Source organism: Chrysemys picta, chromosome 20 (assembly GCF_011386835.1).
Source record: "Chrysemys picta bellii isolate R12L10 chromosome 20, ASM1138683v2, whole genome shotgun sequence".
In the NCBI taxonomy this organism is placed as follows: Eukaryota; Metazoa; Chordata; order Testudines; family Emydidae; genus Chrysemys; species Chrysemys picta.
In genome coordinates, this window is record NC_088810.1 from 25,450,552 (window position 1) to 25,466,947 (window position 16,396).

The window sequence follows — 16,396 nt, forward strand, 5'->3', positions numbered from 1 at the left end:
TGACAGGATGACACGATCCGGAAGGAGCAATGTGATCATGAAGTTCATGACATTGATGTGTCTCTTCCAAACTGGTTTGTAAAGACTCTTAGCAAGAGTCAAGTGTCATCAATTCCCCAATAGGATGGTCATGTGATAAAACCCTGAACTAGGGTTTGGGGGATCTGGGTCCAATTCTTGGCTCTGCCACATACTTCCAGTGTGACCTTGGCAAGTCAGTTCATTTCTTTGTGCTTTGGTTCATCCCTTCCACACAAGGGGTTGTGAGGAAAAAATAATGGCTGAGAGGCATTTAGGTACTACAGGTATAAGGGCCCCGTAACATGAGAACAACAACATTTAAATCCCAAATCTGCACTTTATTCCCAGGGCAACAGGTGCACAATGAGAACGTCTGTCTCTCAATAAGACTGTTTGGTGCAGCGAGGAAGATGGTAATTGCTGCCTGCAAGGTGGTGGCCAGCATGCCCTGACATACAAACTGCAACCAGCAGCACCAGTGTCACACAGCCAATATTCTAATCAGATGAATTAAACAGTTCAAGCCAACAGCACTAAAAGGTTAATCAGCTCTAGGGATAAGATGGGTGGAGGCATGATGCTTCTAAACAGCAGGCACTGTACCTTCAGCCAGAATGGCAAATGCTGCTCTTCCCTCTCCACAGGGGGTTTGCACTCAGAAGGCTGGATCTCCTCACAACACTTGAACAAAATGGGCAACTGCTTTGTTCTTTTATAATACTGAGGAGATGGGGTGGTGGAAGAAAAAAACAAAAACAAAAAAACCCAATGTCAGCAATCCCCATCCTTCATTAGTCTAACTGCCAGAGTTACTCCTACACTGATTGAGGGTTGCGCAAATGTGTAAATATTAAGAAATGGAAAGGAGGGCTGAACTTATGTCCTTTTTGACCCATTTCTCTGGACAGATCATTGGTGTAGCACATGTGTGCACTCACTCTACTTCCATACAGTATGCAAATCTACTGGTAGGAAGCTCTTGATTTCAGCATTATGTGAATTACAGTTGTATCAAGGTTCTCTGTAGTAGGTGTTGTGTTCTTGAGAGACAAAGCGGCAATCAGAGCAGTTGTAAAAGGTAAGTACAGAGGGTAGGGTCTCTGAAGGAGTCTCCATTTTTATTGGAAGTGAGGTGTCATGGTCTCTGAAGAAATTAAGTGCAGACCGAATGTAAACTCATAGGGGAAGGAACGGTGTCTTCCGTTATGCGTGGGCAACACCTTGCAAACATGTAAAATACAAATGCATACAAACTATAGATTGTGTCACTTACTCTGATGATATTGTCAGGGGCACGGTTCATATTGAGATTCTTGATTCTCACTGTCAGCTGGTGTGCAGTCTTTGCTGGCAGGAGATACTTGCTGATCAAAGGTTTAGGAAACTCTGTCCCTTCAAAGTGTTTCAGACCCAAAGCTAATAAACTGAAAGGAAAAAAAATTCTGCCAATGATTCAAATCAAAAGAAACTGCAAATGCTCTCAGCTTGTCCTTCACATCTGTTAACATCCCTGGAGTTTCTCAATCTGGTTAGCCACAGCAACACAGAGAAGACAGAGTATGGAATTAAAACAGCCCAATCAACTGCTGAATGCTCAACATGGTTTAATCTAATGAAACAAATTGTTAACGACGCCAACACAGAATTCTACTGGAGACACATTAATAAATCAAGATGGGGAGTATGTTGGTTCAGGAGCGTCTCAATACACTCAGATTTGTCCCTCTGATCACCTTGGAAGTCAGTACACATATTGGCATGGAAAATCCACAAAAGACTAAATCTGTCTGGCCTACTGAACTAATAGCAATTGGTCTACGGCTGGGAACAAAGGGCCAAAGTTGCCATCTGATTGTGCTATTCCAGAATGTCCAGATATCCCATCAGTTGGCTACAGCACCCTACTTTTTCCCCCAAGGAAAGATGCCCCCTTTTCTTTTCTTTTTTTTTTTTTTAAACCACACACACTAACATTGAACACCTACTTGTCCTCTGCCTTTGTGAAGATAATCTTGTTCTGGGGGGCTTTGGCCTTCAGGGAGCAAATTGGTAACAGCTCTGGGTACATAAAGACTTTTCTCGTTGCCAGAATCCATGCCACTTGCTTTGGAAGACAGGGGAATTCATTTGCTGTGAAAAAAATCCGCGGATAAGCACAAGTTGATGAACCTCACAAGCACAGATGCTTAAATTATGAAACTCACCATTACTTTATTGTAAAAGCTGTTGTCCCTATAACTCCTGCTGTGAAAGCAGTACAGGCTGGGGTTACTTTTCCCCCCACAACCTTTGGATTTTGGTTTAGAACACAAGAAACTAAAACTAAGAATTTAATCTAGCCCAGCAAAAGTTACTTTTCTTTTTGATTTCCCCACAGAATTGTGTGTGCAATATCTGCTCTGTGAAAGGATGGAGCAGCTCCATTTGACTCTAATCAGTGAATGGCTTTATTTGACTCTAATCTGCCTATCATTTGGCTAAGAGAAAGTCATGACAAAAATTTCCAAAACTATCCATTCAGAATGCTTTTTAATTTTACAATTTCATAGTTCAAGTCCCTAGTCCTGTTAGTGGAACCATCTCAACCAAAAGAAAATGTCTTTGATGCATCACTCAAACCACTGGAACACATTTTTCCAATCTATTGTTGCTTTCTTGATGGATTTCCAAATCTTGAAACATCTGCAAACATATCATGTGTTCCGGACTACCAAGCTAAGCAATCTTGTACAAATCCCTATGATGTGAGCTTACTGTGTCACATTTTCATGGCTTAAGTAGAAAAAGATAGCCAATAATACTGAGGTCATTGCTTAAAGCCACGTTAGAAACAATGCTGCAAAATAATGCTAAATTCCATTTCAAATCATAGCAAAAAATCTGGAATCCATCTCATTTGAGGAGAGGGCATCACCAAAAAGGCTATTACTACCCTACAAACCTGCTCCTTCAGCTACATACCACTCTTCTTCACAGTTTTGCGAGGGCTCCAATCAACTTTGACCTGGGCATGAAAGTCTTCAATGAGCTGCAACGCTCCCTTCAAGTTACATGGTTGGAACACTGTTTGAAACTTGGGATGGAACTGCTGACGAAGGAGCATGGAACTGTGAGCAAAGTTACTCAGCTCAGTCTGAAGAGTCAAACACAAAGGAGATAAAGGGACTTACTTTCAATGTAATAAGTACTCGTGTATGTACAAGTCATTCAGAAAGCAAACTTGCCAGATAGGAGGCAGAGAAAGTTTCAGTTATCGTCAAACCTGCTTTTCAGAGATACCGAGCCATGAGACAATTGATTACATTTATTCTGCTCTGAAACTGTAAAGCCCCAGCTCTGCTGTGAGTTATTACTCCCCCATTCCCATGCAGAACCATTAAAGATCACAGAGCAATCACAGAAATTGTTCTAAGAATGACCTTTTCAAGCTTTGTTTTTAATCTTTCAAAAAAAAAAAAATACAAAAAACATGCCAACACAGAACACTGTGTTATTGCCATTACACACAGTTACAAACTCGTTCAGTAAGCAATTGATCAAGCATTAGTATGTAGATAATACTATCATTTGAAACAAATGTTAAGGAAATATTTCTCAGCTGAATGAAGTCAGATTGTTTTTTTTTTTTTAAGCTTTGCAGGGCATTCCCACTAACCAACCCACCCTCACTGGGATTTTTTGTACTTCCCTCAGCAAATGCCCACATAGGCTTCAGACAAGTATAGCACAGGCATTAGCTGAACACGCTTCTCTCACCCAAGCCTTCAATTCCAACCTGCAGCAGTCCTGCTAATCCCACCCTAGTCCTCTCTAGAGCAGGGACTGTCTGTAGTGTCAGACTGGATGGAGGTTTGTGTTAAAACTAACCAGAAAGCAAAACTAATTTTCACCTAAACTGGCATTGTTAGTGCACTAGCCCACTGCACTAACTAGGCTCCTCTCCCATGACAGCAAACTCTCTCTCACACAGTGCTGAACCATTTAGCAACGTAAAGGCAGCTGCAGCTACATAACAATGCCTCTCCTTCACTGCTCATTTTGAAAATACACACCAAGTCATCTTGATTAAAGACAATGGCAGCCTTTATTTTTGCGATAGAATTATTGTATTTCTAACTTTAGCTAGATCCTTACCAGAAACATCCTCGTGGTGCTGGCCTCTGAACTCAGACTAGGGTTGGAGCTGGTAAGAAGGTGGATTTGAGTCAGGAGCTGGACATGCTGAAAGAACAGGTCAGGCAGATGAAGCTTTTCCATACACTAAGACAGGGGTCGGCAACGTTTGGCATGCGGCTTGCCAGGGTAAGCACCCTAGCGGGCCAGGCTATATCTATATCTACTATATCTGGGTCATCAAGAGGACCTTATGCTGATGACCACAATCAAGGGTGCTGCGTCTCAAGTGAATGGTATGCAATTTTCAAGCAAAAAAAATATGTCTCCCAGTCTGACAGCGAACCACTGATAACTGCTTTGACTATGGTATTTCAACCAGTTGTGCACCCACTTTATAGTGAACGATTTCCAGCTAAAAGGATAATATTTTCAGAAAGTTAGAAGGCCACAAAAATAGGGGTTTAGAATTAAATCATTGCTTCAACAGTCAGATTAAAGCATGACTGCTACAGCTCTCTCACATCTAGTTAAGGAGGATGGAATTCACCTCTTGGCAACCACTTCCCTTGGATGATTTTAATTCATTCCAGAAAGTGGTACCAGATTGTAGTGCACAGATCTGTTTCACTAATGTTGTGGTACCAGATTCCAGGGTACAAAATGTGTACCTTATTTCAGTAGGCAACTTGCTTGAGTGCTTCCTGTAGCATTGATGGTGTCACCATGCTATGCAGAGGCCTTTGCCCTGCAGTTGACAATGAAGCTGTGATAAGATGGTGTAATATTTGTGTTTGATAATTACTACATCTCTTACCTGCTGCATTTGCTGATGCAGCCTCTTTCTCTGCCCCATGTCCAAAACTAGGGTCTGAAGTGGCTTCTCAATTTGAGGTTTAGACCTCTCCATCTCCTGTGGCTGCTTGGTCGAAGATTTCTTTATTCTCAGCTGTTCAAGCTGTTCCTTCACAGTCCGGTGCTGTTCATTGAGTAAGTTGGCCAGAGGCTCTTCAAATCTGTTTCAGATCAAGCAGACAGTATTATGCCAAGTCCATGATTTACAGACAACGCTCTTAATGACCTGGTGTATCAAGTAGATTTTACTTAGTTTCTGAAAAGCACAATTAAAATATTAATTACATTTCTATAGCACCTTTCATCTCAAAGTACCCAAAGTATTTTATAAACCTAGTATTTACAAAAATCCCTTCACCTACCCCAGCAATGCTGCCTCTCCTGGAGTGGGACAACACCTATTCATTCAACAGCCCAAAGCAAAAGTTAATTTCCTGTCCTAAAAGGTTAAGGCAAATCCTGTGTCCTGTTAAAGGTGCGAGAATTTAGAGAATCAGAATAGAATTACCTGAGGTAAAGTTTGGCCACCACACCAGGATTAATAATCCTGTGAAGAAAAGTGTCATGGAATCTTTAATGACCACGAGCAGTCAGGGCTTTAGTTTTACATCTGAATGCAGCATCTTCAGAAGCACCGTGCCACTCTAACACCATGTTGGGGTACTGGTTAGTTACAGACTCAGATAAAAGCATTCCCTACTCAGTCACCTGTATCATTTCCTGCACCATTTTATTCAAGTACTCAGATACCACTGTAATGGCCACGGTATAAGAACCTAGATAAGACATTGCTAAAAAGAGATCATTCAAGAACTAGATCAGACCCGACCCAAGCTTGTGGGATTAAACAAGATCACAGCCCAAAGTACTATGGCTGCTGGCTATTACCATCATCAGTCCCAATGAGATCACTTGCAGCTCTCCAATGCTGTTGACACACTTTGTAAATATTAATGAGTGCCCCTGAGTTTTACTCAGCAGGCTATTTTATTACACGTTTGTTTCTGCTGCAGCAGAGAAGTGCTGTAAATATTCCTGTCATTGCAAACAGCTTTAAGTGTCAGCCTGCTTATGACAGAGCTCTATAGATAGCCCAATCAACACTCTCCCATCTCTGACCCAACTAGGATCAGCTTCACTTCCACAACAGACCCAGCATGTGCGCTCAAAGCTAGTCACAATCAAGGCCCCTCTAAGACATTTACATTACAAGATACTAAAGGGAAGGAACCAATGGAACAAATAGGTGAAATTTTCCCTCAAAATTACCTCCCTAAAGTAGTCCAGGAACAACATTATGTACAGATAATACCAGGGAAGAAGAAACCGATTAGGAGAAGGACTTACCCTACCTTACCTCAGACAGACTAGGGAAATGAGCATGAAATACCCTTCACAATAAGTTTGTAGCTGGTCTAAGATTTCCGCACTCCCCTCCAGTACTGCTCATCTGGAGAGAATGGTGCAGATGCCCAGCAGTCACTTTAGCTCCCTTCCCAAACAGATACAGCTTAGTCTTGAGCTGAGCTGCCCCATAGACAAGGAGACTTTATTCAAACTGCAATTCACATTCAGCCCCCCCCAGGTACTGTTACCATTTCAATAGTAAGCCACTATTTGTCAAAATAAATATTAACTAAGAACAAGAGAAGGATCATGAGATCTGAAGCCGATCAGCTCCACGTCATTGACTAAAATTTAGCCCATGCTAATAGTTATCAAAAAGGCAACAAATGTTGTCCACAGCTGACAGCTGCTTCAGTCCCGTGCCCTTACACAGCTCTGCCAGTCCAACTCTTTCCTGACTAGCAGCACCCATCTGTTCAAGAAGTGATGTGCACTGGGAGATTTGCTAGGCAAATCTAGCAACCTTAGAGAACCTTAGAGTTACGAACTGACAGGTCAACCACACACCTCATTTGGAACTGGTAGTATGCAATCGGGTAGCAGCAGAGACCCCCCACCCCACCCCCCCAAAAAAAAAAAGGAAATACAGTACAGTACTATGTTAAACGTAAACTACTAAAGAACTAAAGGGAAAGTTTAAAAAAAGATTTGATAAGGTAAGGAAACTGTTTCTGTGCTTAGTACCAGAGGGGTAGCCATGTTAGTCTGTATCCACAAAAACAATGAGGAGTCACCGGACTCCTCGTTGTTTCTGTGCTGGTTTCATTTAAATTAAGATGGTTAAAAGCAGCATTTTTCTTCTGCATAGTAAAGTTTCAGTGCTGTAAAGTCAATGTTGAATTGTAAACTTCTAAAAGAACAACCATAATGTTTTGTTCAGAGTTACGAACATTTCGGAGTTACAAACAACCTCCCTTCCCGAGGGTTCGTAACTCTGAGGTTCTACTGTACTTGAACAGCCCAACTCCTCAACAGTGCCTTCATATTACCAAGAAAGCTGGAGGTAATAAGTGAGCTCCTCTGGAGGAAGTTAAAAAAGCTGTCACCCTTCAGCTGTGTTGCTAGAATACAATCCAGTCCCTCAATGACCCCTCTTTCTGAGATCCACTGCTTTTCCTCCACTAAAAGCCACTATTATACTCTCCTTCAGGGCATTGCCTCCTTCTTCCTGGCCCCCTCGCTGAGAAGCACTGTCTGTACTGGCTCCCTCCATGATACCTACAAATTGCAGCAAATACATTACTGTATCAGGGAGTCAGAGCAAAAGGGCTATGGACCCCATCGCCATCTGGATGGTATGTGTGTGGCTTCCATCTTCTTTCTATTACATCTTATTTGACAGCTGGGTGCCCGGGCACCCTCTGCAGTTTTTATTGAGACCAGACAGTCATACCTAAGCGCCTGTGGTGTGTTAAAATTCGGCCGTGACTCTACAACAGTGTCCTCATCTTCTGGGCCTTCATCCTCCATGTTGGAGAAACCCATCTCATCCTGAAACTGATAGGAAACAAAGCTCAGCAGTTGTCAGGTATATGAGGCTCTGTCTGAGGTTCAGGGAATTACTTTTAGTACAGAGGGATTTCTGGCTTAGTATAAAATTAATCACAATGGACCTATACTGATGTCATCAGCAGCAGACACGCTCAGCCCCCTTGGGTCTTCACTGGGGTACATGCTTTAGCCTCCTCACAGTTGCACATACATGACAGGACCCCTTGCAGTGAGTTTATGCTAAGACATACAGTAAAGTCCCCTCTCTTTGGCTTATGATGGCACCTTCAGAGACCCTCTGTCAGTTCCGGGATAGAAAGACTCCCACATATTGTTAAAAGTCTCACTTAGACCTGGTGTACACTACAGAGTTAGGTCGACATAAGGAAGTTTATGTCAACCTAACTCTGCAAGCGTCTACTCTAAAATGCAGCTCCCACCAATGTAACTCGCCCATTACACTGACTTAACTCCACCTCCGCGAAAGGTGTAGCGCTTAGGTTGATGTAGTTAGGTCGATGCTGCGTCAGTGTAGATATTGCATTGCGCACATCAACAGTTGCTGCCTTTCAGAAGCCTGACAGTTAAATCGGTGCAAGCGTTCCTAGAGAGGACATGCAACACTGACACAAGGAGTGCAGTGTGGACATGCAAAAACTATTTAATTACTGCGGTGGCTGTATGTTGACATAACTAAGGTTGACTTTAATTATGTAGTATAGACTTGCCCTTACTGTCTCAAACAGCTCCTCCATCAGTTCATTTACTTCTTTCTCTGTAAGAGACAAGATAGGGTGCGTGAAGAAACAGTCAGTGATCCAGTAAGAAAAATTTCAGCAATTTGCAGGATTTCCTTTTCAGAAGATGACAAACCCTTGCAAACTTTCCAACACAAGTGGGAAGAAAGGGGAGCCTCTCATATACTTTTACATTTTCTCTTTGTGATGAGGATCAGCCCTGAAGCATCCAAGTACAGCCTGCCTCTCAGCCACTCAATCCTAATCCCCTGTGTATGCCAGAATGGCTTCACCTCCTTGATCTGTGATTTAAGAGATCAGCTTCCTGCAACTGTGGTCACAAGGTTTTCATCCAAATTCAGGCTGCTATTTCTCCCCACATGTTCTCTATACGCCTAATGTTGCAGCTCTGACCCCACTTCACAGCTGAAGGCCCGAGCAACACAGTAAAGTCCTTCAATGCAACCCTATCTAACCTCCTTAACGCCCACACCAGACCCACAGAGTATCTTGGCTAGAGTCTCATTTTGTCTAAAACAGAACTATGTCGCTGTACCTGATGGCAATGCTGGACCACTGGCCAGATCCATTCATGCATTTATGGGGAGTCATTACTTCACCAGCTCCTCTGTATAGTTAACAGCATGGGGGGCGGGGGGTGGTTCAGTTTTTTTTTTTTTTTTTTAAATTAGCCATGCCTTGCAAAACCTTTGCAACAAACACTGAAGTTTTCAATTTGGATCAACAATTCTAACAGAAGCAGTGCTGAAGGAGCTGAGCTTAGGTTATCACAGTACTTACTGGTGATTCTCACAGCACGATCATTCCTGAAGTCTTCTGTGTCTGGTTCATCCAGATCTTCCAGGAAGTTATACTCAGGGTCATCATCATCATCTGCCTCATCTAACAAGATAAATGTTTGAAACATATTTTTTCATAAATCAAACTGTAAGGGAGACCGTGCTAATGGCAACCTGGGGAGAAACACTGGGCTTACTGGCTATCCTGCCAGACAGAGGCAGGACTTGAGTTAGTATTAGTTTTAACAGGGTCCCAGTTTGCTCAATTGCTGTGGTAGTAATAACAAAACTATCTTCCTTTCAATCTGCACTTGTAGCACCCTCATTTCTTTCCCTAGTATTTTAACCATTCCTGTTTAGTAAGGACAGACTGATTCTCCACTAGCTGTAATTTGTGTCATCTAAATTTGCAGAAAGTGAGTGTATAATGCCACTATTCTAATCGGTGTGTTTTACACCCACTGTGCACAGGTGTAAGTGATGACAAGAGGCAAGACAGAGAATCAACCTCTGAATTATTTTGTTTCTTATAAGAGCATAAACCATGATGGTAAATACAACATGGTGCCCCTCACGTAAAAACACCACATTGATAAATAAACTCAAGGTATACCCTATACTGCACTTTGAAGTTAGACACTACTACAACAAGAAATAGGTCCAACTGTATTTTCTTATCTGACAAACAAATCCAAGCTCCAGGTTCTCACTGGATAAGTCATTTTAAGATTTCCTCCTGCCCATCCTGGGGCTTTACTCTTCCATTGAAGTCAATGGGATTTACTCATATAATGTTGTGGAAATGGCAAATGTCATTCTGCAATGTATTAACAGGAATGTCATATGCAAGATACAAGAGGTAATTGTTTCACTCTACTCGGCAATGAGGCCTCAGCTATAATACTGTGTGCAGTTTTGGGCCCCACACTTTAAGGAAGATGTGGACACTGGAAAGAGTCCAGGAGAGCAACAACAATGGTAAGATGTTTAGAAAACACGATCCACGAAGAAGGTATTTTCATGCTACTACTTCTAAAAGAGGTCAACGCATGTCCCCGTCAGTACCCAGCCCAGGCAAGCTAATGATCCAACCAGCAGACTAAATTCAGGGATGCATCCTGGGTATATGCCACCTAAGGCACATTATGCTAAGAAGATGATTCCAGCAATGATTCCAGCCTCTCCTAACATTAGCCTGCTTCAGTAGCCCTTGTTAAATTCAGTTTGCAAACGAAACTAAAACCAAAGCAGTTATATTAGTCCTTATAACAGGTTCAATATCTATTCACCTTTCTCAAATGCTCTGTTGAATGAAAGGTTCAACCGCATCAGGAAATTCCTCTTTTCTTGTAAGAGGTTCAAGATGTTATCTTAAAGCCTCAGCATTCCAGGGAGTTGTGGGACTTTACACACAGACCTCAGACATGCTTTGTTTTCAGTCTTGGACTTGACTCACCAAGATACTCATATGATGCATGAGGATCAGAGGGTAAACGGTCTCAGAAGCATTACAGCAATTTGTCACAGGTGAGACACTAGGAAGCCAGCATAATCAAATAAAAGTAACACAAAAGAGAAAGGCAGCACTGACATTAAACCAACAGCTGGCTTCATCCTGGTAGTTATGGAAGCTGTCTTGTGGAAAGTTTCAGCAATGGTGGAGGTTGAAATGTTAAATACTTCACTCCAGTTTCAGGAATCAGGTTATGTGAACAGCAGCTTCCAAGTTTTGTTTTAATTTCTATTATTAAACATTTATATTATATATTTGCATTCAAATGATCAATCAGGATCAGAGACCAATTGTACTAAGCACTGTGCAAACACACATTAAGTCAATGTTCCTTCTCTGAAGGGCTTACAATCTAATGAGAAAGGTAGAACAAAGTGCAGGAAAGGAAGCCAGGTTTAGAAAAGAAGAAGAAATCTCCAAAATATCTGACACAAGAGCATCCACTGTGTTAGTAGCCATTAAAAGATCTCCGTGTAAGCAGACTCAGCCAGCCAAAACTTCTCATCTCTAGATCCATTACTAAAGCTCATATTACTGTAGTATCTAGATGCTGATACAAACAGTGTGTTGGAGCATGGGGAAGAAAATAAAAAACAATAAAAACAGCAGAGCTGGCTAAACAGGACACTGGAGTATTTATAGTGCAGTTGAAATGCACAACATCCTCATTATTACTCATGGGCAGCAGTTAGCATATATACTAGTATACGAGTCAATGCATGTTTAGCCTTGAAGAGAGGATTGAGCCTAGAACCAATACAACATAGACATGTGGAAGGTTAGCAAAGCTGTTGGCATGCAGAACATATCCATGTTATAACCAAGCTAATGGCTGTACATGAGACTGCCTGGTATAGACAGGAAGAGAAAGCTTTAAGCTTCCCACAGAACTCTTAATCAAGGTCAGAGATGAAAATGTCCCCACCAATACCACTAAATAACCAGGTATTGCTGCGTACCCTCACTCTCCACATCATCATTCATGAGTCCCCCAAGCCATCTTTTCCAGTCTTCATCATCTGCAGTATTTGGGTCATACATGTCTGGTGTGATATCTGGGGCACGGAGCTCAGCCTCCAATTGACCAAGAGGAACATCCTTCAAGGGTCTCTTTGATCGGGTGCGGAAAGCAATGAGGCTATCATCCAAAGACTGAAACATGGAGAGAAAGCACAATGAAATCACAGCCGCCCCATTATTCTTCTAATTTCTTTGATGTCAGGCATTTCAGTGCAGCCAAAAAACCAACAACAAACCTGACACCAGAAAAATCTGATTCTTGACACAAAAAGATTCATGTTACTTTGTTGTTCCCTCCAAGGGTAACATTTAATTAATCTGTAGTTATTACACTAACATCACTTATAAATATCTTTTCAACATGCACCTCATTCAAACCTATTGCCTTAAGAGCTTTCTTCCCCTTCAATATTTTACTCCTTAGCAGTTGGTTTATCCTGTTCATCCCCACTGCTCAGTTATCACCACAACAGCTCCTTTCCAAGACAGGAGCAGGACAGAACAACTTCTACTAGAGTCTGTATTATTGCAGCTCCATAGATTCACTGAAATACAATCATTAACCCACAACACCAGCCTCTTAGGTCTCTTGCTCCCAATTTTACAGTCTACTGCTTCCCTGCTGAGCCACAGTGTCACCTAAAGGGAGCAATTTACACGATCAGCTTAAATTTGGCAAATGTTACATTTTGTAAAAACAAGATTTATAAAATATAACAAAAAGAGAAACATTTCAATAATTTAAAAATTCCAAACACTTTAGAAAGAAACATCTCCTGCAATGTTTTAATACCTGAGCAATATAGCACAAAGAATGCATATGTGAAACAGATGGAACTGATTTTCATTATCCGAGCTGAGAGAAATGCAGAGTGTGAACAAAGGGCATAATTAAGGAAAATTAATTGATTTGTATAATTCTCTCACTTTTAAGCATCTTAAAGTGTTAGCTATGTGCTTGATTGCAAAATTAAGTTGACAGCGTGTAGAGGGACTCAGCAGACAGGTTTTAGACAGTACAGATCAAACAACCACCTTCCATCAACAACAATACTGTTATACTTGCACCACAGTATCATTTTTGTAGTATCCCTAATCACATTACCTGGTAGGAATCCATGCACACTGGGCTGGAGGCCAGTTCCTCATCCACAGCATGCAGCTTCTCCATAAAAGTGCTATCCCCGCTCTGTTTCGGTTTAGGTGGTGGTGGAGGTCCCATGGGAACCACTTCAGCACTAATATGCCTAATAAGGGGTGCAGAAACCTTCTCCACCTAATCAAAAGAAGTTCTTCATGTTAAACATATTTTATTTAAGTCAGTCTCTCGAGGGCAGGGATTGTCTTTTTTCTGTTTGTATAATACCTTGCACAATCAGGTGCTACTGCAATACAAAATAAAACATGGCATCACAGGGGGAAATGGACTCTCCTGATTCTGGTAGACTTGATTTTTAGCAAGCATAGTGGTGAGAATGTAACTATTGAGAGCTCTGCAGGAGCAGAGAAAATTTCAAAGATTTCAGTCTAATCAGTTCCCAAAATTATCAGCTCTAGAAGCATTTTAACTATATGAGATTAAATTGGTGATAGGAGACAATGGCAGGGAGAAAGGGAGGGAGAGAAAAATCAGTACATTCACCATGTTGCCTCTGATCCCATACACTGTGCCATAGGTAAAGGGTTAATAATTGCTTCTGAACAGAAAAGATAAGCAGCACCATATCCTTCCTGTTTACTGCAAGGAGCATCATTAAAAACAGAAAAACTAGGCTATTTGGGGAGGGTTGGGGGGTTATGTTGAGGGGTATGTGAATGTGGGGTTCCAGGAAGACCTAACTTCTAGAAAATACAGGCTCAAGAAACAGAATAAAAAGTTTTCACTCTTTAGAAGCCAGGGAAAGCCAGACTCACTCTTGCACATAGCACACAGCATTATCTGTTCTCATGATCACATATTCCCAACCTACAGTTGCATATGAGGGAATCAGACAAAATGAAGCTGTTAAAATCATGTTCCTTGCAGATCTCTTGAACAGATCATCCCCCCTTTTTTTTAATCCCTCCAATAACTCTCTTCCTTAAAACAAATCAAATGTAAGCTTCTCGTCCTAATCTTCACAGCCCTTTCCAACTCTTTGCCTTTCTACTTATCCATTATATATCTCTTATCACATCACCCACCTCCCCCATTCACATTCCTCCACCCACAATACCATCTTTTGCAGCCCACAGTCACCACAAACATTTTGGTACTTTTTTCCACACTACTCCTTATTCATGGAGACTCGCCCTGTGCTGATGCATAAGGTCGCTAATGTCTCTTTCAAATCTCTCCAAGACCCATATCTGTCTCGATGCCTATAAGAAATCATCCAATGTTTAATGGCTCAGCTGAGGTGCAGTAGGTGAAATTAAGTACATGTACGTAACTAGAAATTTTTATATATATATAAAAAACTGCATATATTTTAACTGTCTCTCTCTCTCCGATTCTTTGTAAACTGCTATTCATAGACTATAAGCTCTTTGGGCATGGTTGTATCCACCTCTTTGTATAGCACCCATAACAATGGGACAGAGTCAAATCAGCACCTGAGTGCTACCATAATATAAATGTTAACAATCAACATTTATTATGGATTTCTCACTGGTGACTTATAATGAAAGACTGAAGCTATTTCAGGAAGTACTGGAGCTTTGATGTTAACAGTACCTCAGATAGGGTTGCTCCCTCTTCATCTGTCTCTATCATATCTGATGATTGCCTTGTCCTAGATCGCTTTGCTCCCCGAGGAGAAGAGGCAGTGCTCTCCACATCACTTTCCAACAAGCTCTATAGAAGAAAAGAAAAGCAAAACACAGTCAAGTAATTTTGCAATCACTAACGTACCCTTTTTCAACTAATATCTCATTCCAGTGATTTTCTTTTAACATAATGAAGTCGAAGTCTCAGTATACTATGAAGGAAAGAATGAACCAAAACCAGTAGGATAATCTTTCAGGGAGGACACCAAGGGATGAACCTTAGAAAAAGGTTGGAGGAGTGAGGTTCTGGAACAGCCTCCCAACAGGAGTTGTTGGGGCACACACCTTTAATTAGTTTTAAGGGATCTGGATAAATGTACATGTGGTATTGTATGACGGGGTTGTTTGTGATGGTAGCAGATAGGGCTCCTGAGGGTCCCTTCTGGTTTCTATCTATCTATCTGATGTTCCTAAAAAGCTCATGCCTTCGGGGGTGCAGCTGTTCACCTGCAAGAGTTAGGAAGGGATTCCCCACCCAGTATATTCTGGGTTGGTTTGTCTGTCTGCTTCCTGTGAAGCATCAGAGATGGCCACAGCTGGAGATATGACATTGGACGGGGTGGGACAGTGCTCTGAGGTAGTACTAAGAATTCTGTCTCTCAGATGCTTGCCTGGTTGGTTCTTGCTCACAGGATCTAACTGATTGCTATATGTGGGGTCAGGAGCAAATTTTCTCCCAGGTCAGACTGACAGGAACCTCGGGGGTTTTTTTGCCTTCCTCTACCACATGGGCTGCGAGTCACTTGCCAGGATTACCTGGGTATATCTCATGTATTCATTGGTGTGCCTCAGTCCCTCCTCGTCTCTGCCTGTGGGATGTAATAGTTCAGACTCCTGAGGGCTAGAATATCTTGATTCAATTTCTGTTGTAGGATTTAGTGTGCAGGTGCTGGGTGGCATTGGTTGTCTGTGATATACAGGAAGTCAGACTGGATGACCTGGTGGTCCCTTCTGGCCTTAAATTCTACGACTCTATTAAACAGACTCTCCTACATGCCAGGGCAGTGCCCTAACCACTGGGTTAGAGCATAATTCTCGCTCTAAGGCCCAGTGAATATTTAAACATTTTATGCAAACTAGAAAAGCTTCAACAGGAGAGACAGAGACCCTCCCCAGAATAACTCATGCCCCAACGATTAGGGCACTCACCCAAGACATGAAAAACCTGGGTTCAAGCTGCAGATCCTCTCAGGAAGAATGGGGATTTGAACCGAGGTCTCTCACATCCTGGATGAGGGCTCTAACCACTGAGCTATTGGATTAAAACGAGGGTGGGGGGAGGGAGGGAGAGAAACAACCTCTGACTCATTTTGTGCAGGACCTAATCCAGTAGGTGTGCTCTAAGGCAGCCTCTGAGCACACATACCAGATTGGACCCTGTAGGCACCATAGGTGGGGGAACACACAGTTTGAAGATTCTGCTAGGACCTAGGTGTGAGCTAGGCGCCAAGGCATCAGGATTTAGGTGGCTGTGCACATACCCCCTGGCAGATTTTTAGGTACCTAGGGACTTTATCAACAGCAACTCAGCCACCTACGGAATTAGACAGCAGCTGATTTTGAATGACTATATTTTGGATTTGGGTGCCTAAAGTGGCTGTTCAGCACTTAAATCCCTTTGTGGATATAAT

At 42.0% G+C, this 16,396-nt stretch overlaps 1 protein-coding gene across 14 annotated transcripts in view; it reads right to left on the reverse strand.

Moving 5' to 3' along the window:
• The window catches only part of LOC101934353 (GON-4-like protein), a 57,386-nt gene that overhangs the window by 29,655 nt on the left and 11,335 nt on the right, over positions 1-16,396 (reverse strand). For 9 of the 14 annotated variants that reach the window (XR_010594082.1, XR_010594081.1, XM_065574269.1 and 6 more), the window contains 12 exons: positions 14,674-14,793; positions 13,063-13,233; positions 11,897-12,089; positions 9,426-9,527; positions 8,622-8,662; positions 7,790-7,893; positions 4,952-5,150; positions 4,156-4,242; positions 2,983-3,154; positions 2,007-2,151; positions 1,295-1,445; positions 625-741 (listed from right to left, as the gene is read on the reverse strand). Coding sequence is in view for 12 of the 14 variants with exons in the window: in XM_065574269.1 (XP_065430341.1) it covers positions 625-741; positions 1,295-1,445; positions 2,007-2,151; positions 2,983-3,154; positions 4,156-4,242; positions 4,952-5,150; positions 7,790-7,893; positions 8,622-8,662; positions 9,426-9,527; positions 11,897-12,089; positions 13,063-13,233; positions 14,674-14,793 (1,602 nt within the window). In the remaining 2 variants the exon portion in view is untranslated. Of the gene's footprint in view, positions 1-624; positions 742-1,294; positions 1,446-2,006; positions 2,152-2,982; positions 3,155-4,155; positions 4,243-4,951; positions 5,151-7,789; positions 7,894-8,621; positions 8,663-9,425; positions 9,528-10,713; positions 10,872-11,896; positions 12,090-13,062; positions 13,234-13,871; positions 13,924-14,673; positions 14,794-15,521; positions 15,673-16,396 lie in introns of those variants that run through there. The other 5 variants (XM_065574272.1, XM_042846274.2, XM_042846273.2 and 2 more) reach the window with 3 other exon arrangements.